We start from the raw sequence: 22,219 nt of genomic DNA, 5'->3' as shown, positions 1-22,219 counted from the left end.
AGATCGCGGCAGAGGCAACAGAACTCCACCCCCCTGACGTAGCAAGCCTGGTCCGCAACTCTGAGATGGTCATCTTCCCACAGTGGGAGCATGAGTCATCCACGAAAGCCACCTCAGCATGTTTAACACGCGAGGCAGCGATCGTGCCGCCAACACCAGAAGCTTCCAAGAGCGCGTTGAACTCGTAGCTCACTTGAAGACACTTGGATAGAGCAGAACGATGTTGTCACTCGTCTCCGATGCAAAAAGCTGGTATGCATTGCACCTGCTGCCTCTTTATGCTCACGCTGTGATCAGCTGCAGCTGGATGCAATAATTGCATGCCAATGTGCACTGGCTCGTTTAGTTTACACTCAAATCAAATATACCACTCAAATTTATATCCCAATTCATCAGTCACTGATGTGATGTTGAGAGTGACCGACTGAAAGGGACCCAGTGCTGCTGTTGTCGTTGACTTGCCATCAGTGTTGGGGGTAAACCATTACAAGTAATGCAAGTTATGTAATCGGATTACTTTTTCAAGTAACTAGTAAAGTAATGCATTACTTTTAAATTTACAACAAAATATTTAATTACTTAGTTTTCCCATTTAAACACTGACAGCTCTCCTGTCCCTGTGTTGAGAGAAATTAGGAGTGACATGCAGAGGAAGAGGCACTTCTTTCAGCCTGAGAGATTTCACTTTTGGTGCGAAAGGGCCTTTACAGCTGCCTAAAACATCTAACTTTTGGGTGACGAAAAGTAATGCAAAAGTAACATAATGTGTTACTTTCCATAAAAAGTAACCAATTAACAAAATTAGTTATTTTTATTGTAGAGTTACGAAATATTGTAAAGCATTGATTTTAAAAGTACTTTCCCCCAACACTGCTTGCCATGGTGTATTATATCCAATTGTTTGTGAAGATGTAGAGTTTTACCATGTTTCCTAACCAGACACAATACATTATGACTCTAGAAATGCAATTTGTCTGTTTGTCTGTTCCAAAAATAAAGTCAAATGTTGCTTATTGTGTTTCGCCATTGTGACTGGTTTGAAAAATCTTGAGACGTATTGCGTGACATGTAATAAATGTATCTTTTCCTTGTTAAGAGAAAAAAAAAGTGGTAGTGACTTTGGTACCATTTTTATCATTTCTTGAGATTGACAGCACCTCTGCGTCATTTCATTGCAAGATATTTATCATCTTGGACAAGGTAATTTTTTTGTACCGTGAATGAAAAGAATGTCATAAAGGTTTGAAAGAATATACTGTAAATGATTTTTGAGTGAACTATCCCTTGAACTACTCTGTAACACAATTTGTCCGGACAATGGAAGTGCAGTGGATAACCTGGCCCCTGTATTTTTCATCTTCCAGAGGCGTCTGTGGTATCTCTTTTGCCCTCTCTCCTTTATGCTATTCTGTCTATTTTTTAACCCATGTGAACCTTCCCCAAACACAGAATTACATTGAAGAAACTCATTGCATCTATCTGCGACCCTGGAGTCTTGAATAAATGGAAAATGGGGCAAACAGAGAAAACACAGGAGCAATGGATTCACAACGCTATTATACTGAAACGAGATATTGCTCTGTCTTCTTTGTGTCTTTCTTCCCTCTCAGCTCTTTTGTTCCCACTTCATTCTCTATTTGTCAAGTAGTCGCCTCAAACATGTAAACGTATCTTTGCTAAATGAACCTTCAGATGAATCTCGAAACTTTTGATACAATGTGTTTCTCTGTTTCTCCAGCTTGGATGGATTTCCCCATCTACAGGTGACTGGAAAAGGTCTGTCGCTTCCATAAGGAGTCGCTCGGAATTCCGGACAGGCTGCGATTCTTTTCTTAGACAAAGAGACGCCTCTAAGCCTCGGCATTTCAATCGATCACACGTTTCTGTGACAGGGAATCGAGTCCTCAGCTGGCGTGCATGAGCGCCAAGTCCCGTTTGAGCCAGATGTAATCAATACGCCAGTAAACCGCACCTTCCCCGTACACTCTCATAGGCTTCTGTCTGAGGCGCTAATTGTGTTTTACAAAGCCAATGCTCCCTCACATCGTACAAATCTACACTTCTAAGTACTGAGACTAAATCTACATGAAATCTACCATTCAGTAGCAGCAAGGTCCTCTGTTTAAGGAAATAGCTGCCACTGCCCACAGTGACTCTGGAAATTGCTATTTACTGACTAATGAAAGATGTGTACATTTATTGATACATTGTTGATACTTTAAAACTGAATACAGGTTCTTGGGCAAGTAATCTACACTACATAATCTACAATATATTTATTTTTACTTAAGTAAAAAAAAATAAAGTTCATTTAATTAAACATTTATTATTTACATATTTTATTATTTGTAATTATAAAATTTATTTTATTTCAATTATTTAATCATTTTAATATTATTTAATTACTAAATGTATTAAATTCTTTTATTTTATTATCATTTCGCGATACAAATTACTGAAGTACTTTCTATCTTGATGAATTAAAAAAACTATTTTAAGCTAAAATATATATAAACAATTATAATGAAAAATACTAAAAATGACGAACATACAAAATCACTAAAATTTAAATAATATAGAAAATAAAACATTTAAACTATTAACAAAAACTGTAACAGTATCTTAATGATACTAAAATAACACTGATATGCTATCATTTTGTTATACAAATTATTCCAGTAATTAAATATTAAGATAATAAATATTTAATGATTAAGTAGATTAATATTTATTTTAGTATTATAAATATATGATATATTTTATTAGTATAATTAATATAATTTGAAACAATATATTAATTTTTCATATACATACATCTGCACATATGTTAAAGTCATTGTTAAAAGATGGACAAACACTGGACATGTCCAATCTTCAATTATTTACCTTTCCCACGTATGCCAGCAGACGGGCGTTGAGAGGACTGTCATCTGAACTCAACCAGAACTCTGAGTTATCATCTGAAGAAACGGCAAACTGAAAATCACCTGGACAAATGAGAGCAGAGTGTGAGTGACTTTCTCATCCTCTATGTCAGGGGTCGGCAACCTGCGGCACGCATGACAACAGTGGCACGCAGAGGGATAATCGCTGGCAGGCGAGCAATAGGGAAAACTGCATACTGACATACATTTTAAGGTAATAACTTCTCATAGTCACACAGCCTGTTAGGAGCTATAAATACTATTAAAGTGTGAGAATTAACTTGCGCTAGTCTGTGGATGCGCGTGACCATTCAGATCATAGCCTCATAGTATAATACAGAATGCATTAAAAGGGGTGGGGTGGGGGGGCACAGTGGTTAACCAGGAAAATTAAAAATGGCATGTCACGCCGAAAAGGTTGCCGACCCCTACTCTATGTGAAGAAAATACTTTGATATTCTTTGATAAAGTTTTGAGTATATGTGTGATTGTGAGGGAATGTGGCTTGTCCTGCTCTGTATCACATCAACAAAAATTTTGGCTTTTAATACAAAAGTGCATTTACCATCTTTGTAAGGTAGAATGTATCCGAATATTCTCAGGCCGTAGTTCTTCCATTTTGGAGCCACAGCCAACTTCTTCACAGTAGTTCTCGTCTGGAGAGATAAGAATCATGATTATGAAATTAGTATGTGATGGGATGAGCAAAGACAGACACGGTAGGTGTGGTAAAATAAAGTACATTTATTTATTTAATGAATTTTCACACATTTAGCATACTTTGACAAAATTACAGATTGGTTAGAAGTGACAAATGATATTTACTTTGCTTTCTTCACACATCACATTTTCATATTTCATTGTTTATCTCAAGCTCTTTGCTGACACTGTTGTCACGTTAGTAAACATGTTCAGTAACATTTGAAAAATCATTAGTAGGCATAAAATGTATGGTTGTGGTGGAGATTATAATGTGTAAAACAAAAATAATAAAATTATTTTACACACACGCAAACATTGAAATGGTTTATGCATATTCCACTGTATGTTTAGATTTAAATATATAAGATTTAAATATAATAATTTATATTTTTAAGATGGATTTTCAAATGTGTCTGACACAAGTGTAAAGCAAAGACATTTATATATATTATATATACAGTATATATATATGTCTGACAAAAAATATTTATAAAATTGTGTGTGTGTGTGTGTGTGTGTGTGTGAATAATGAAGACATAAGTTTTCAAGTAAGTTTTAATGTGATTGTTGCTAAAACTGACTTAAAATATTCATAAAATTCTTATAAAATTCTTATATTTGTCATAAATATCAGTTACTGAGACATAATGCGGCTCATTTTATTTAAAAGAAACGGCTCTCTGAGTTTTGAAGCTGTTCCCGCTGTGTCTGTCCAGTCTCACCCTGCTATAAATGCTAAACAGACACACATAACAACGTGAGTGAGAGCAGAATCTCAGATATCTGTCATCTGTTTACAACAATCACAGAAACAGAAAGACGGAGATAAAGAAGCGGAGGAACAGACAGACGCATTTCCGGAACACAGAGTAAGTATTTTCACAGTATGTGGCTGCACATGCTTTTAATTTTGGATGAGTTCTGTCAGACGTCTTAGAAGAACCGAAAAACAAAATATATAAATAGAGAACAAAGTAAAAGTTGAGGAGGTGGGAGGACTGTGTAGGTGGTCTGAACTAAACAGAATTCACAAAGACAGATCAGGAGAAGCAAACTCTATAATTCCACCCATTACAACCTGTAGGGGCTTTCAATTAAACTACATCACCCACATGAGGAGAGAAAGGCAGAGGTTTGCAGACACTCCTTTCAAAACCCTATAATAATCAAAAAACACAGGTTCCCATAAATGTAAGTAAAACTTCACCAAAAAAACGGGTGAGTAAATGACAACACAACTGTCATATGGCCATGTGATACCAAAATAAAAGTACATTATATAAATATATATATATTCTATATATGTGATATATATATTAGGGCTGTCAAATGACACGACACATCCAAAATAAAAGTTTTGTTTACATATATATGTGTGTATACCATATTTATGTATACCACACAAATATATTTAAGAAGAATATGTTATGTTTATATATTAATATATTTATAATAATATATATATATAAGAATATAAATGTATATACATGTAAATATAAATATATATTTATATGTGTGTGTATTATATATACATATAAATATACCCTGTACACATACATATATATATGTAAACAAAACTTTATTTTGGATGTGAAAAAATTAATCATTTGACAGCCCTAATTATATATATTTATTATAATTAAAAAATGTCATTTTAGAACTAGTAACGAAGGAACATCGAGTTCCTTCATTGCTTCATCTAATACAGCATTCATTCTTCAGCTTCATCTTATCTTCACAATAAAACAATAGTTTGAATGTCTGTTGAGGAACGCTTGTATCTATGTCGTAGTATTCTGACAGCGATGCATTTGTTGTCTGCGTCTTACAAGCTGTTATTAAAAGTAAAAATAACTTCCTTGTTTACAACTTTGTTTCAGTCTCTTTCAGTATAAAAGTCTTTACTGCTGACTCACTCATAAAAACAGCCTCTTGTCGCCATCTAATGGTGGAATAATGTAATTAAAATCACATCGAGAACACACACGTTTCCCAATACAAAATACTATTATTAAATACCACTATTATTTACATAAAATATTATTTTATTGAATAATAATATTTAATAAACAACAACAAGAGGAGTCATAAAAGTTGCTAGGTAATTCAGTCAAAAGTACAAAGGCAGCACTCTAATATACAGCATTAAAGTTACATAAAATATAACGTGCCAAAACTATTTGTTATGGAACAAATAATAGATTAATGAGACCAAATATTGTCTATTAGATTTACCCTAAATTAATTATAGTTAATGTTCAACTGCATATTTAAGTCTAAACAAGTACATTCTCACCTAAAAACTTTTAAAACTACATTCCGTGGCGCAACAGTATTATTGAATAAAAATATAGTGGATTTGGGCCTCTGCCATGACACTCGTTCTCGACTAGTCCTGGTCTTGGACTTGTCTTGGACTCGAAAAATCTGGACTTGACTACAGCTCTAGTTATCACTAGAATATCACACTCCTGAAAAAGGCTCTCAGCCAATCAGATTCGAGGACCAGAAATAACTGTTGTATAAATATTAGTTGATGTTACATAAATATCAGTTAATGTTTCGATTGAATTCCATAAAACAAAACACTGAAGTTCTCTTCAACACTAGAGAAATGGAGTGTAACACACTGACAAGTCCTTCTAAAGAGCAAATTCCTCCCAACGATCACATTTGCTGCTTGTTTACCCAGCTTTCTGCTAATATTTACTTTCCATCGTTTCAGTTACGCTTTTCTGGGCTCCCCATGCAAATTACAGCCGCGTGGGCTTGTGTTTTAAAATGCCTAACCAAATCTAACCAAACACAGTGCTGTCACATAACTCTAAAACTCAATTATATTTTTCTCATATCAGCACGACAGCCGCCACTAAACCAAAACAGCACACTCTCAAATATCCCTACTAAAGTTTATCTTACCAATAACAGTATGCAGCGCATCTGTATTTTATATGTACATTTTTCCCCTTTTGGTAAGATGACCATAATTATAACTTCAGGTTTCACTATTTTCTCTTTCCATTTAGCTCAACTCAATCATAACAGTATCCTCAATCTCATAAATGATACAAGCCAAACAGATATTCTATAATTAATGTGTTGATATTAATATTTAACTGACTCATCTAAAAACAAATTATCCTCTTTAAAGCTTCCTTCAGTAAAAACCGGCCACGGGGCCAATCAAAAAGAGTACAAACTGTTTCAAGTTTTGAATTAAAGATTCATTTTTAATATCTCATTGCACATTTACTGCACATCAGTAAATCCGCATCGGTTTTGCTATTAATTATCTCAAAAAACACAATTATGCACAATTTTCAGTATATAAGCAGGGTATCATCTCAAAAAATGCTTTCACTATTTTTCCCTACAAACTCCTGATGTTTATGTGAGCACACATGTCTCTCGAGATGGGAGACTGAGTTACAGCCGCTCCAGGACAATAGACAAACCAGTTTCATCTCTACATCACCTGAGACTACATGAACATGAGATCTGGTCTAAGGGAGTTTTGAAGTATGAAAGACACAGAGAAGCACAGACATGCACACACTTGCAAGAAAATAACAAACAGACACAAACATCTGAGACCTACATGTAAACCTGGACGTTTTGGAATTTCTTCCATTAAAGCATGAGATACTCTTCGGATAATTTTTCATGAGCCTGTAGAACACGTTCATGAGATCTTGTTCGTGTCAGCTTGAGTGCTGCTGTCAGCAAACCAAATACTAATGCATTCTCAAATCTCAAATCCAATTTTTATTCACTCAAATTGTTATGCTAATAATATAATATTGCATTAAAAAATGCTAAATAGAAGTAGTCTCAAACTTTTGGACCAGAAGGTGATTGTGTTTATGTTGATACTCACATGGGGGTAGAGAGGAAAATGCAGGTTCTTCCTGAGCTGAGCGACTGAAGAACCACACCAGTCTTCAAACACATGGAGATTCGCTTGTCCTTTACACTGTGAAGAAGAAACATGGAAGACCTGAGGATTACTTTCTGAAACTCTGATAGACAGACAGACTGACTGATAGATAGTTAAGACAAAATAATGATTTGCCTGTGATAATGGCAGTGAAATGAAAAAAAAAAAACCTCAAGGTTATGAGATGCGTGTTGAACTTCTTTTAACTTGAGCACTGTGTTTTTAGAATGCCGTTTCATGTGCGAGATGCTGCAAGAGACGAGATGAAAGATGCGAGCGTAGTGGTCAAATACGTCCATCAAGTTAAGTTTCCAATCTTTCCACCCGTCCCATAAAATATGGGATTGTCCCTTATTTATAGGTAAAAGGATGCATCCCATATCAAATCAATACGGGACACGATTTGATGTCCCATATTTTACCTACACTTAGCTGAATGAACACACAATGATTTTACAGTGTGGAGAATATTAATAGCAACATAGGCAGAGTTTGGGGGGGCACTGCCCCCTGCCCCCTGCCCCCCCAGACGAGATCTAATCATGATTTTGTCTGAGCTATGAATAAAATATAAATATTTAATAATTTATATTTTCTAATTTTATTTGTATTATCTTGTTATTTTAGTGGATAGAATAAGTAGCCTACATTTTGGGCTAAATTAATTTTTATGACATTTGAGCCATATCCTCGCGAGCCACAACTCGTCATCATGATTCTTAACTTGTCGTGATAGGCTACATGAGAGGACTGTCTTTTCATTATCTTCCCACTTTATCAAGTTAACTGAATAATGGAAATTTGTTGTATATTTTTATGAACCTGGTGGACTGAGTCACTGCTGGCTGAATTGGACAGGCAATTTTCACATGAAGCGTATTTTTTTCCCCTTCTGCCAAAACAGCTTATACTACTGTTTCAGCTATTAAAATGGTTCAATTTTGTATGTAATGGCAAAGTGATTATATTTTGTTTCGTTTTTTTATTAAGTTAATTTAGAAAATAGTTTGGAGCATTTTTCTTCATTAAATATAAGTTTTGTTTTTTAAAGTAAGGACCAAGCGGCCACCATCAGACACTGAGCCTATGTTTGATCAATTTAGCCTTCTCAAATCATCACGACTTGCCTAAAATAAAATCTATAGATAAAAAAAACAGTTCAAGCATATAACAATGTTTAAACGTTAAACTTAGATAAATGTGCGCTTTATCCAATAGTTTGTGCGGAGAGTGGAAGCTAAAGCACGCTTTGCCGGACATGGAGACACCAGCGCAATCACTTGCATTTTTTTTCAGTGGATACGCCGTCATTTTTGCTCTTAAAGGTAAGACTCCAGTAATACATCATTCGTAACTGTAAAGGGTCTACTTTTTTGTGTGCACTCACAATATCAACAAAACGTTGTGCTTTTATAGAGTAAAGAAAACAAACATGATGCGCTTTCTGCCGTCTCGTCTTGAATAGGAGCACTTCACAAAAATGAACCGAAATTCTGTGAATATATGCCTCACAGACATGATAAATATATCTATAGAACGCTTTATATTACTTCTTAATGAAATAAAACAAATCAAAAACAAAAACTCTTTCATTATAATCAGAATCCATAAAGATGCACTTCTCTGTAAAAAGGCACGTCTAATAAGGAGCTCTAGTTTGGCTACATCATAAATAAGTTTCTCAGTTATGAGGAGAATAAGAAACTGGCTCTGATCTAGCACACATTATTGTCTTTCCAGTAAACATGTAAGGCAGACTACACCGTTCACCAAAAAGCATTTTCAGTTGCTGATGGTGGACTGTGCTGCTAAAGGGTATGTATAGACCTTTTTTATTTTATTTTATTTTAATTATTTTTTGCTTGCTTATCTATCTATCTATCTATGTATCTATCTATCTATGAAGGAAAAAGTATTCCATACATTATCAGAGCTATTTTTTTTTTGCTTGTTTAAATTTTATTTATTTATTAAGGAAGGAAGGAAGGAAGAAAAAAGTATTCCATATATTATCAGAGCTCCGACACAGATAATATTTATATTTTTAGGCATAATTACACAAATCATTAATTAATATGATAATGTTTTTTTTTATATATAATTTATCATTCATAGGCTACATAATAAATAATCTTGTCATATACAATTCATGACATTTAAAAAATAGTTTAAAAAGAAAACGTTACTTGAATCATGTTGTAGTTGTGATTTAAGTAGTTAGATATACATGGATATATATCTCCATATTGCCAAGCCCGAATAGACTTATCTGTCTGTCTGATAGAATTGATTGTAGGTTGGAAAGCTAAAGTTTCACAAACCCATGCTGAGCCCAACATCCAAAACCCAACATGCTGGTCACCAGCTGTGCTCGTGTCTTCAGCAGGGAGCCAGTGTGTTCCCAGCCAAAAATACAACATCCACACCACCTTTTGCAGTATTATGAGATTTCAAGTCAAGTCAAGTCAAGTCTGCTTTATTGTCAATTCTTCCACATGTACAGTACATACATACAGAGAATCGAAATTGCGTTACTCTCAGACCCCCGGTGCATACAGATAACACTAACAGTAGAGCCTAAAAAATCTAGATCAAATATAAAATATAAGATAAAACTATACAATAAGGGAATGTAAAAAAAGACATAGTAGAAAAAATTAAGTAAAAATAAGGTTAAATAAAAGCAGCGCAAGGCACATGGCAGATAGAGTGCAAACCAGTGAACAAAAAGTGCAGATAAAAAGATTTTTAGTGCATAAAAAAAATAGCTTATTCAGTCTGATTAAAAGTGACAAAGGGCTCAAGAGCAGTTATTTTATTAAACTGACTGATGAGGAGGTAGAATGATGTCAGTTCCATGGTGAATGAGTGAATGAGGTAGTGAGCAGACCACTGCTGCACAAAGTGACTGGTGCATGACATCGTATGTTAGAGGGAGGGGGGGTGGAAGGACCTGGGGATGTGGGACCTGGGGGGGGGGGGGGGGGATCATAGTTCAGTGGTGCCTGAGGCAGAAGAGGGACGGGGGGGCGGGGGCAAGTTCTGTTCGGGAGCGAGTTCAGCTTCCTGACAGCCTGATGAATGAAGCTGTCCTTCAGTCTGCTGGTCCTGGCCTGGAGACTCCGCAGTCTCCTCCCTGATGACAGCAAACTGAAGAAGCTGTGTGACGGGTGAGTGGGATCACCTGCAATGCAGAGGGCTTTTCGAGTGAGACGGGTTCCATAAATGTCCTGGAGGGAGGGGAGAGAGAGACACCAATGATCTTCTCAGCTGCTCTCACTATGCGTTGCAGAGTCTTCCGGCAGGACGCGTTGCATGCGCCATACCACACAGTGATGCAGCTGGTCAGAATGCTCTCGATGGTGCCTCTGTAGAAGGTGTACATGATGGGGGGTGGGGCTCTGGCTCTCCTCAGTTTACGGAGTAAGTAGAGACGCTGTTGTGATTTCTTGGCCAGTGCTGCAGTGTTGTCGGTCCAGGAGAGGTCCTCTGTGATGTGCACACCCAGGAACTTGGTGCTGCTCACTCTCTCCACAGTCGCACCGTTGATGGTCAGAGGAACATGCTGAGTGTGCGCTCTCCTGAAGTCGACAACAATCTCCTTCGTCTTCTCCACGTTCAGAGAGAGATTGTTGTCACTGCACCACCCGGCCAGGCGGCTCACCTCGCTCCTGTAGTTTGTCTCATCTCTGTTGCTAATGAGACCCACCACAGTCGTGTCATCCGCAAACTTAATGAAGAGGTTGGAGTTGTGTGACGGTGTGCAGTCGTGTGTCAGCAGAGTGAAGAGGAGGGGGCTCAGCACACATCCTTGGGGGGCCCCAGTGTTCAGTGTGATGGTGCTGGATGTGTTGCTGCCGGACACGTACTGCCTGAGGTCTTCCAGTCAGAAAGTCCAACAGCCAGTTGCACAGCGAAGTGTTGAGCCCCCAGCTCGACCAGTTTGTGAATGAGCTGTTGAGGGATGATTGTGTTGAATGCTGAACTGAAGTCTATGAACAGCATTCTGACGTATGAGTCTTTTTTCTCTAGATGTGTGAGTGCTGAGTGGAGGGCAGTTGAGATGGCATCATCGGTCGACCGGTTGGACCGATATGCAAACTGGAATGGGTCCAGAGAGGGGGGTAGGGCAGACTTGATGTGGTGCATGACTAGCCGTTCGAAGCACTTCATGAGGATGGGAGTAAGTGCAACAGGACGGTAGTCATTGAAGCAGGATGGAGATGGCTTCTTCGGGACTGGAATGATGGTGGTAGCTTTGAAGCATGTGGGAACAACAGCCTGACTCAGTGAGATGTTGAAAATGTCTGTGAAGACATCAGTGAGTTCTGCTGCACAGTCTCTCAGTACACGCCCAGGAATGTTGTCAGGACCCGGAGCTTTGCGTGCATTGATCCTGCTGAAGGATCTCCTCACGCTGTCCGGGGTCAGCATCATCACCTGGTCACTGGGAGGAGGTGGAGTCTTCTGTGCAGTGGAGCTGTTTTGTGCCTCAAAGCGAGCGAAGAAGGTGTTCAGCTCGTTCAGCAGAGAGATGTTGCTGTCACAGGTCCGCTGTGGGGGCTTGTAGTCCGTAATGGTCTGTATCCCCTGCCACAGGCTCCGAGTGTCTCTGCTGTCGCTGAAACGATGGGCTATCCTCCTGGAGTACTGTCTCTTAGCCAATCTGATGCCGCGGGATAGGTTGGCCCTGGCTGTTCTCAGTCCCCCTCATCTCCAGCTCTGAAGGCAGCATTCCGCGTCTCCAGGAGTCTGTAGACTTCCCCTGTCATCCACGGCTTCTGGTTGGCCCGGACAGTAATGGTTTTTGTGACTGTTACATCCTCAATACACTTGGTGATGTAGGCAGTGACAGTCTCCGAGTACTCCTGGAGGTCAGTGGAGTTATTGTAAGTGGCAGCCTACTTAAAACATATTCCAGTCAGTTGTATCAAAGCAGTCCTGAAGAGCGTCAGACGACCCTTCTGGCCACACTTGAATCTGTTTCTGAACTGGTTTAGCGACTTTAACGAGCGATCTGTATGCAGGCATTAGCATGACAGTGATGTGGTCTGAGGCACCGAGGTGGGGGAGGGGGAGGGCTTTGTAAGCTCCTCTCTGTGTGGTGTAAACAAAGTCTAAAATGTTATTACCTCGCGTTGGAAAGTTAATGTGTTGTATTTTTGGAAACACACTCTTTAAGTCAGCATGGTTGAAATCCCCAGCTATGATGAGAAAAGCATCGGGGTGTGCTGTCTGCTGCTCACTGATGTGCTGGTACAGTTCATTTAGTGCATCGTTCCTGTTGCTGTTGTTGTTCGGGGGAATGTAAACCGAAACGAGCAGTATGGCAGTATATTCCCTCGGCAAGTAGAATGGCCGGCACTTAATAATCATGAACTCCACCAGGGGTGAGCAGTGTTTGCAGATCACAACAGCATCGCAGCACCACGCGTCATTGATGTAAACACAAAGCCCGCCGCCGCGGGTTTTTCCTCCCGCGACGCGAGCTCTGTCTGCTCGATAGCACGTCAGCTGGTCGAGCTGAATGGCGCAGTCCGGAACGCTGTCGCTGAGCCATGTTTCCGTGAATACAAACACACAACAGTCTCTTACAGTCCTCTGAGTTGAACGTAGTAATCGGATGTAGTCCAGTTTATTGTCCAAAGAGCGTACGTTAGCCAGTACGATGGTGGGGATAGATGGCTTGTGTGGGTTAGCCGTTAGCCTAGCCCGGATACCTCCGCGCTCACCCCTCTTCTGCTTCCTCTCACGCCGCTTGTGGCGCCTCCGCTGTGGGCGAGATGCAGTAGTGGAGGTCGGTGATGATGTAGGCCTCCGGAGTAGTCCGATGGCCCGCAGCTGTTCCGCGTGCACGGAGTTTAACTCTAAAAATGCACCTCTGCCGACATCCAGCAGAAACTCACGACTGTATGCGCGCTTAAAGACAGATAGACGCGATGACGACGTACAAAAACACTGCGACTCACAAGACAAAAAACACGAAAACACCGTTCTGTCGGGACAGAGAGAAGCCGCTGCGTGTGGACGCGCCGCCATCTTGGTTAAAAAGGGGGGATTTTTTTTAACAGCAGATTTACAGATTTACAGCAGAATGACACCAGGGACTGTCACCAAACCACTGAAGATCCGTCAGAGGAAGGGATGTAGATCTAATCCTATGCTGACCACTGCCGCATTTTGATCCACGAGGAGTTGAGCATGAATAAAACATGACAACAGTTTAGATGACTGGTGTTCTGGCACATTGTTCTACGCAGCATCTACAGGCTCCCTGAAAACCACAACAACACACAGCGCAGAACATCAGAGGTGTTACAGCCCGGAGCTAAAGGCAGCAAAACCAGAACATTTTCCAGCCCAGAAGAAAAATCTAATCGTTTCAGAACGTGCTCACGGCGCTAGCTTCTGATGGGCCGCGTCACAAACCGTTAGCATCAATTAGCACGCTAAAGCATGGATGACCACGCGCAATACCGAGAACGCCGGCTCTCGCCCATGTCAGTTAACGCTCTTTAAGCCCCACAAATAGAACCAACTTATTCACATTAGACAGCCAGCTACACTTTCAACCCAGTGTATTTTATTTGGTGTCTGTCAGAAGACATTAGACTCGAGCAGACAGAAGAGAACTGGGAGTTATTGTTTATTCCTTGCTGCTGGAGCGAAATTGATTCCTTTCTCTCCCTCTGTGAATTCTCTAAATGCGATCAATACGAGAAGATCAGAAGCAGAATTCTGGTACACACCACTTTTGCATGCACCGCAGAGACTAAAGGAATAAAGGCACGTTGCGGTTGAAGTACTGGAGGGAAATTCATTCGCTTTCATGAAGTGGAGAAACTTTGGTTGCATCAGTTTACAATGAATCTTTGATGAACAAATGTTCCTGACCATCATAGCTGAAGTGAACTCGGTCAACCCATCAGTTCTGTACTTTATCTAATAGTCGTTTCGGTAACTGACCTCAGGTTCAGGAGGAAATGGTTGGCGTCTTGCTGAGAAAGTGTGAAGTGGTTGGTGATGCAATTTCAAGGCCTTTCCTACAGGAGTCATATCATGCAAAAAAATGATTTTGAAATAGGCATTTGTTGATATACTTCAACATTCAAAATCTAAACAAAGCTGCAAAACTAGCTCATCTTCAATCTTCAAGGTTGTGTCAAGAACTTGAGCTCCAAAAAAAAAAACATTGTGGATCCAAATGACTTTTTTTGGTTTTATTATATTATAACTATATAATAATAAATATAACATAAAATGTTATAGCATAAATGTTCATTTATATATATATATATATATATATATATATATATATATATATATATATATATATACTGCCAAAAAAAAAAAATATATATAAAAATATAACAATAATTAATTCTGTCATGAATCAATTAATGAATTACAATTGAGTTACAAATGAGAAACAATTACAATTTAATAAACATTATGCTTGAACCTCAATATGCTAAGCAATGACCAATAATATTTTTTGTCAAATATCTGAATGATTTTTAAAATACTAGGCTATTTATTTATTTACCATCTCATGATTTTTTTTTAACTGACTCAGTTCATAAGAGTCATTTGTTTGTGTAATGATAATGGACATCACAGTTAAAGCAGACTGTAAAGGCACAGTCATATTACATGGACGAAATGTTATTGTAAGTTTAGCGAACATTTGAAAATGTTCATACATCGCTACACTACTGACGATAGACAATGGACTTTTTTGCACACAAATTTTCACTGAAATTTTGCTAATGTAATAACACACCATGAATGTGTAATTAATTCCACCTCACTAAATTATATGACAAAACCACATATTTATGCATGCAGCATTTCCCAGACTTTCGCCAATGGGTCTAGAATACATTTTAAATTATTATTGGAAACGTTTCTCTTTTTTTTTTTTTTTTTGCATTAGAGCCATATTTTGTCACCATTTGAAGCCTTGGGTGAAGCAGTGCTAACTATATTGGCCTCGACATCAACAAACCTGCAACCCGTACGCAAGCAGTGACATCCATGTGAAAAGGTTAGCCAATCATAATAGAGATTAGTCTTAAAGGTAAGGTAACAAGAAAAGAAAAAAAGAACATTCTGTCACCATTTACTAACCCTCACGTTGTTCCAAACCTGTATGACTTTCTTTAAAGTCAAAAGAAGATATTATGAGAAAGAACAATATCCAAACAACTTTAGACCCCATTGACTTCTACTGAATAGAGACTTTTTTTTTTTTTTTAATATCTTCTTTTGTATTCCACACAAGAAAAGTTATATAAGTTATAATGTTCAGGAAAAACAAAAAATTATTAAAAAGTGAATGATACGTTCACTTTAACAGCAGGTCTGATAGCAGTGACCTCATGGTGATCCAAGAGCACATTTATTTCCATCCGATCTGATGTCACAGCCGACCTGAATTTCCATTTGGGGGAAATTAAGGTTGCTAATGTACAGAAATAGTCTGAAAATAGTTTCTGTTTCTGCACATACATACAACCACAGTGAATGATATAAACATCAATAACAAACATGTTGATTCAATTCTCACAGCTGTTTTATTGTGTACCCTGTTGAATTCAGTGAGCCAGTCTCTCATTTGTGCTGAGTTTTTATCCTTGGTACCAGCCCACAAACTAGGCCACAAAGATTAACCCTGCGATTCTACGGCTATAAATAAACACCATCAAGCAGAACATACTGTATTTTCATAGAGTGCCATTCTTGTTTAAACCACAGGGATTTTTATGGGGAAGTTTTGATTAAACGCCTTGTAAATATGGAATGTGTCTCCAACGTTTATATAATCCTTATGTGATATCTCCCGCACGCTTGATTCATAGCTACGAAAGTGCAATGATTGCTAACAAAATTGTATATTCCAAGTCTTATGAACTCATATAAAAGCTTTGTGTGATAAACAGACTGAGATTTAAATTTATTCAGTGACAGTCTTCTCTCTAGTCAGCTATTAACTCAAGAACCAGTCAATGAATGGCTCTTTGGAAACGGTTCTTTTCAGTGATCCAGTTCGCAAATCAGACCGAATATTTGTGAATGAAATGGACTGATTCAATAATGAATTAGAATTCAATTCAATGATCCTCAAAGTTCACACTGGTCACCGCATTAGATACAAAATATCAAACCAAATGTTGCAAACAAATGCTGTTGTAAAATAAAATAAAATAAAATAAAAATCCAGAAAATGTTCAGCGGGACAGGTACTTACACAAACATGGATACAAAAGAGGTCAGTGTTCTCAGGATTTCATTGACTTATACCAATTATCACTGAGTCTAATTGCATGAAACCAGTAAAAGGCAGAACAGTGTCATTCAATACACTCAAGATTTAAATCTATACCAACATGAACAGTGAGAAATGGCATATATCAACTGGATTGGTTGTTGTGCTGTTTTATGTATCCATCGATTGATCTCTCAAGCTATCACTCATCTGTGTCCTTTATGATGTCACATGGCCTCATTGATTGATGATAGTAATCAAACACTCTCATTAATGCATTAATAAAACCCATGCTGCTTCCCAGAACTGGTGCTAATGACCTGTATTTGGGAAGACGGAGAGAAAGAGAGACACGCTCCTCAGATTAATGTTACAAAGCTTTTAGGGGCACAATGACATCAGCCTGTCACATCATTGCTGAATTATTGCTATAAATAATAACCTACACTAAGAAAATTAATGTCTTAACTGGTTGAAGATGTGCATTTTATTTTTTACAGAAAATGAATGTATTTTTAATTTTTCTAAAAAATTAATTTTATTATTATTATTATTATTATTTTAAATTAAATATATAATAATGTTTCATGATGCATAAAGGTGCAGTTACATCATCTACCAGTATGGGTTAACTGCTAATGCTTAATCTCTATGTCTTATCTGGCTGAAATTAATTATTTAATTAATTAAATTTTAGGGGTTAACTGCTAATGGTAACCTGATCTCTTTGTCTTATCTGGCTGGAATTATGCTTTTTATTTTTATAGAAAATTAATGTATCTTTTTTTTTTTTTTTTTTTGATTATTATAATTTTTAATGTAACATACCTTAAATGTAAAATAATGTTCCTTGCATAAATGTGCTGTAACATCATCTACAATGGGGGGGCTAAACACTAATTCTAACAGGGGTGGGTTTCCCAAATCATTGTTAGCTAACTATAGTCACAAGTTCTATTGAACTCTATTGTTAACTTTTAGGAAACGCTCCACAGATCTTGATGTCTTATCTAGCTAGAATTATTAACTAGTGAAAATGAATTATTATTATAAAAATGATTACATTTAATTTAATAAAATAATTGAATTACATAATAATAATTCTTGCTTAAAGGTACAGTTCCAGCATCTACCGGTAGCTAATGCTAACCAGAGCTCCAACTCTCACTGAAAATGAATGACTTGTAGACGCTTTGTCACTGCAAACGCCGTGAACGCCCCATGAGAGTTGTGTTTGGGAATCTTTGGTAGGGTTCACATGCTACCAAATATCTGTGACTCACCGGTCAGAAAATCACATTGTACAAACTTTACAGAGCCAGATGAGATGGCTCTGTTCCAGCACAAAGAATATCCAGAGTAATACTTTTCCCAGGAGCCTATTGTATTTCTTTGAGCAAACCTCATATCCCACGAGGAAGTCTAAAAAAACATGACCTTCACTTTTCACAGTCATTCTGGTGGAGGCCCATTGATCTAAATCCTCTCAATACCAGACTGACCTGCTTCACTCCACACTCTCCTCCTGTCTCAAGCACAACAAAAAAAGCAGGTTTGTGCATGACATAGACAAACAATCCGCCACCACTCAGAATAACAATGGCACCATTTGTCACCCATAATGCCTCTGGGATTGGGCATTAGAGACATGCATCTCTGGGCATCTAATGTAGGATTGCTCTCTCGAGTTGGTACAGACCGTATGCTACACTGCCAGTGTAGAATGAGCCAAATTGGTCGACTAGTCCAACATAACCAACAAGCTGATTAGTGACGTCCCAAGTCATCTGATACCCCAAAGCATTTCTATGGTGCATTTTTTACAGCAGCCTTGGTTCCGAATGGGTTTTTCTCTTTAAATTACCAATAGGAATTTTTAAAAAGTATTTGTGAAAGAGTTATAAGCCATAAACCAAATTAACCAGCAACAAGGAGAGCCACTACATTAAAAATGTTCATTTGAAACCAAAAAGTATTTGAAAATCGGACAAAAAGACAAAGGTACATATTTAATGGCTTTAGTCAGAGAAAAAAATAACTACAATCCCACGAAGCACTGCTACTTACAACACGGTTCAGTTCATATTATGGTCTTTGATTCATAGATCAGATCATTTTTCAGATCATTAAAAAAGGGGGCGGGGGAGACAGATATTTCTACTTTTTAGTGTTCACTGTATATATTAAATACAGATTAATGTTAAGTGTTACGATTAAGTTGTGTTTCGTTGTTTGATTAAGAAAAAACGACACAGACAGCAGCAGGTATTTATTGGCTGCTGTCACTTTAAGACCCACTGCACGGACCAATATACTGTTCCACACCCGACTGCCTTCTGTTTATGTTCACCTTTGTAAGATGTAACTGACTGTGTTTATGAGAATACTTGCTGGGGTGGCTATTTTGAGACCGTTTCAAGTGTATTCATCAGTTAAAGTGTGAGGCGATTTGAAAGAGAACTGAATTCTGTGTTCGATGTTCCAAATTGAGTTCTATTTCACAGTTTATAATCGGCTGAATGTTTAAATTATAGATTTCTTGTTTTTGTGTATTCTTAATTAGCTTAGATCCTGCAAACTAATCATTTAATGTACTGGTTTAACATACCATTAGTGGATTAGCCTTTTAGCTTAGTTTACAGTATTACCAATCAAATCAATCTGCTCCACAATGCACTAAATTAACTAAACATTTGCATAAATCAGAATAATCGACTAATGGACCAAAAATAGGTCCATTGTCTTGTTTATAAATAGTTTAGGGATGTATAAAACACTCACATTTTCAACTTTATGTTGGTCAATATGGCAAATTTGTGTGAAAAAATCTGTTGCGAAATCTGGTCGGGGAATCTTTCGCCCTCGCATAAGATTCCTAATCGTGGGGAGTCCTATTGAAATAACAATAAATAAAATAAAACTAAGTGTGACCGCATTTTGATGTTATGCTAAGCTACTATGTTTTATACGTACGTTTTTTTTTTCTTGATCAGGCATTACAAACAGCGAACTGTTTGTGACACCATCATAAACGTTATGCTTTTGCGACAACGTGTCAAGTTCAAATCAGAGCGCAACAATCTTCGGCCTGTTATACTCCATCTAGCTGTTTTGAATGCAATAACATATCTTATGTATTTTAACCACTCCCTACAAAATATGTTAAACTGGAGTCACGCTAACTTCCCTAAGCATTCACCACTTCCTCAAGACCTTCCTGAAGACCACTGACTAGCCAGTTTTGATCATCTATAGCTATGTAGTTGCTACAGAAGATGTTTGTGCTTGAGACATCAAAGATTTAATAAAGATATCCTACCCGCTCTGGTCTTCGTGACTGTACTGTAATAACCCGATGGGAAGTCGCTGATGTTCACAATTTTCTCAACTCTCTAATGACACATAATGGCTTCGGATAACTGCTGCCAGCACTGTCATTTAGTGGCAACTGGGAGACTAAAGAGAGTTCCTCAAAGAAGGAAATAGATAGCATCCTCAGAGGAGGGGAAAAAAAGCAATGATGCTCTTAGCACAGAGGCAACAAAAGTGGCCATGAAACTGAGCATCGAAAGGCCGGAGGTCAAAGTCTTCTATATGGAACTGATGTAGCATGCGGCCCACTGGCGTTACAGTTAATCTATAAAGTGCCATAAATTCAGGACCCCGTCAACGGTCTATAGTCCTGCTAATGGTCTGGGTGCCCATTACCGTCAATCCTCCATCAAAGCGTTCCCCTTAGCCTCACACCTGCATCTCTCCACATGAAGGGTTCAAGGTCTGTCAGATTTTTTTTCATCGTTGCCACAGCCAGCTTCATCAATGGTCTCACAAAACCACGAGCCATACCTCTCGTGCCCAGATTCACAAAATAATTGCTCCAATTCCAAGCGATACCAGCCTGTGTTTGCTTTGCTAAGCTGTGAACACCTGCCTGATCCCAGGGCTGTTATTCGGCTGGGTATCAACTGTGCTCACTCCTATAAATAACACGGCGTGTGAGACCTGTCAGGGACCAGCCATCCATTCCCCAGAAGCAACTGTGGCCCACACTCAACACAACATTCAGTTGCTAACACGCAAGAGAAAAGCAAAAACAGACAAGATGAAAAAAATGTAGGGAGGCACGATATATCAGTACCATATCGGTTATCGGACAATATTAGAGATTTTTATTATTTATCTGTAAATAAATTGGATAAATTTTAGCAAATATTTAATTGTACATGCTTTTATTTTATTTTTTACATTTAGTCAGGACTCCAGTAAAACATTATCACAATTAACTGAATTAAATTTACATTAAAATAAAATAAAATTCAAAAATTTTTATATATATTCTTCTTTATAAAAAACAACTTTATATTTATACTACTATCAGCATTATTGTTATTGCTACAACTACAACTAGAAATCTGTAGCTGAAATCAAGCTTAAATAAAATAAAATAAAATAAAATAAAATAAAATAAAATAAAATAAAATAAAGCTAAATGGAAATATATAAAAAACAATAAAAATGACAAAAACACAACATGAATTACTAAAATTACAATATTAAAAATAAAAGCTAATTCAAAATCTTAATAAATACTTCAATAGTATTAAATAATATTAAAAGAACACTGACTATCATCTGACTATTAATTCTAATCATAATTAAACATTTTTAAATAAACAACAAATAAAACAAAAATGTAAGTGCTGTAATTTAACACTAACTTTAAGTTAATCATTAAACACTATTTTATTTAAATTTTAATTAAATTACATTTTATGACACTGTTAACTGTAATCTTTAGTGAATGTAATCTGTTCATGCTGTACATTATAGTGTTGTGATGTTCAAATTCACTATTACATGCATTTTTAGTCTGAATTGATATTTTTATAGCGTATAATTTTAATATTGGTTATCACATTTAAAATATTAATAATAATATCGGTGCATCCCTATGAAAATAGGCTGAAAATATGATCAGAACAAATACTTTAACATTAAGTTGTCAAAAAAAAAAGCTGAGAGGGGATCAGGTCTGGCCTTTGTGAAGGTCAGTTGAATTTTCCACAGACTCAGTAAAGCGTTTCTGTATGCACCTCGCTTCAAGCACAGCGCTATTGTCATGCTGGAACATCCGCAACAGCTTGAATCCGTCTACAACTGGAGGCACCAAAGCGGCACGTCTTTTCTGAATGTTCACTTACACGGACAGTCAGCCGCAGCGCTCTATTCTAGACTTCAGCAACGGTGAGGTGGGAAAATCACTCGCTATCTTACTTTATTTACTGTGCCAATAGCTGTATAATTACCTGGCTAGTGAGTTTGAAAGCCTTGTATTTACTGGACCTGAGAGAGTCAACAAACCGCTGCCATTCACCAGCAGAATATTCC

At 37.5% G+C, this 22,219-nt stretch overlaps 1 protein-coding gene across 1 annotated transcript in view; it reads right to left on the bottom strand.

Annotated features, from left to right (window-relative positions):
- LOC109071952 (N-acetyl-beta-glucosaminyl-glycoprotein 4-beta-N-acetylgalactosaminyltransferase 1-like) overlaps window positions 1-22,219 on the bottom strand; it is a 141,476-nt gene that overhangs the window by 47,930 nt on the left and 71,327 nt on the right. Inside the window, exons 4-6 of the mRNA XM_042715708.1 lie at window positions 7,504-7,599; window positions 3,490-3,580; window positions 2,887-2,987 (exon numbers count right to left, since the gene is read on the bottom strand). Of these exons, the coding sequence (XP_042571642.1) occupies window positions 2,887-2,987; window positions 3,490-3,580; window positions 7,504-7,599 (288 nt within the window). The remainder of the gene's footprint in view (window positions 1-2,886; window positions 2,988-3,489; window positions 3,581-7,503; window positions 7,600-22,219) is intronic.

The sequence above is a fragment of the Cyprinus carpio genome, chromosome A25 (genome assembly GCF_018340385.1).
Source record: "Cyprinus carpio isolate SPL01 chromosome A25, ASM1834038v1, whole genome shotgun sequence".
NCBI classification, from domain to species: Eukaryota; Metazoa; Chordata; class Actinopteri; order Cypriniformes; family Cyprinidae; genus Cyprinus; species Cyprinus carpio.
The sequence above is the reverse complement of the archived record's forward strand: the minus strand, read 5'-3'. Positions and strand labels throughout refer to the sequence as shown.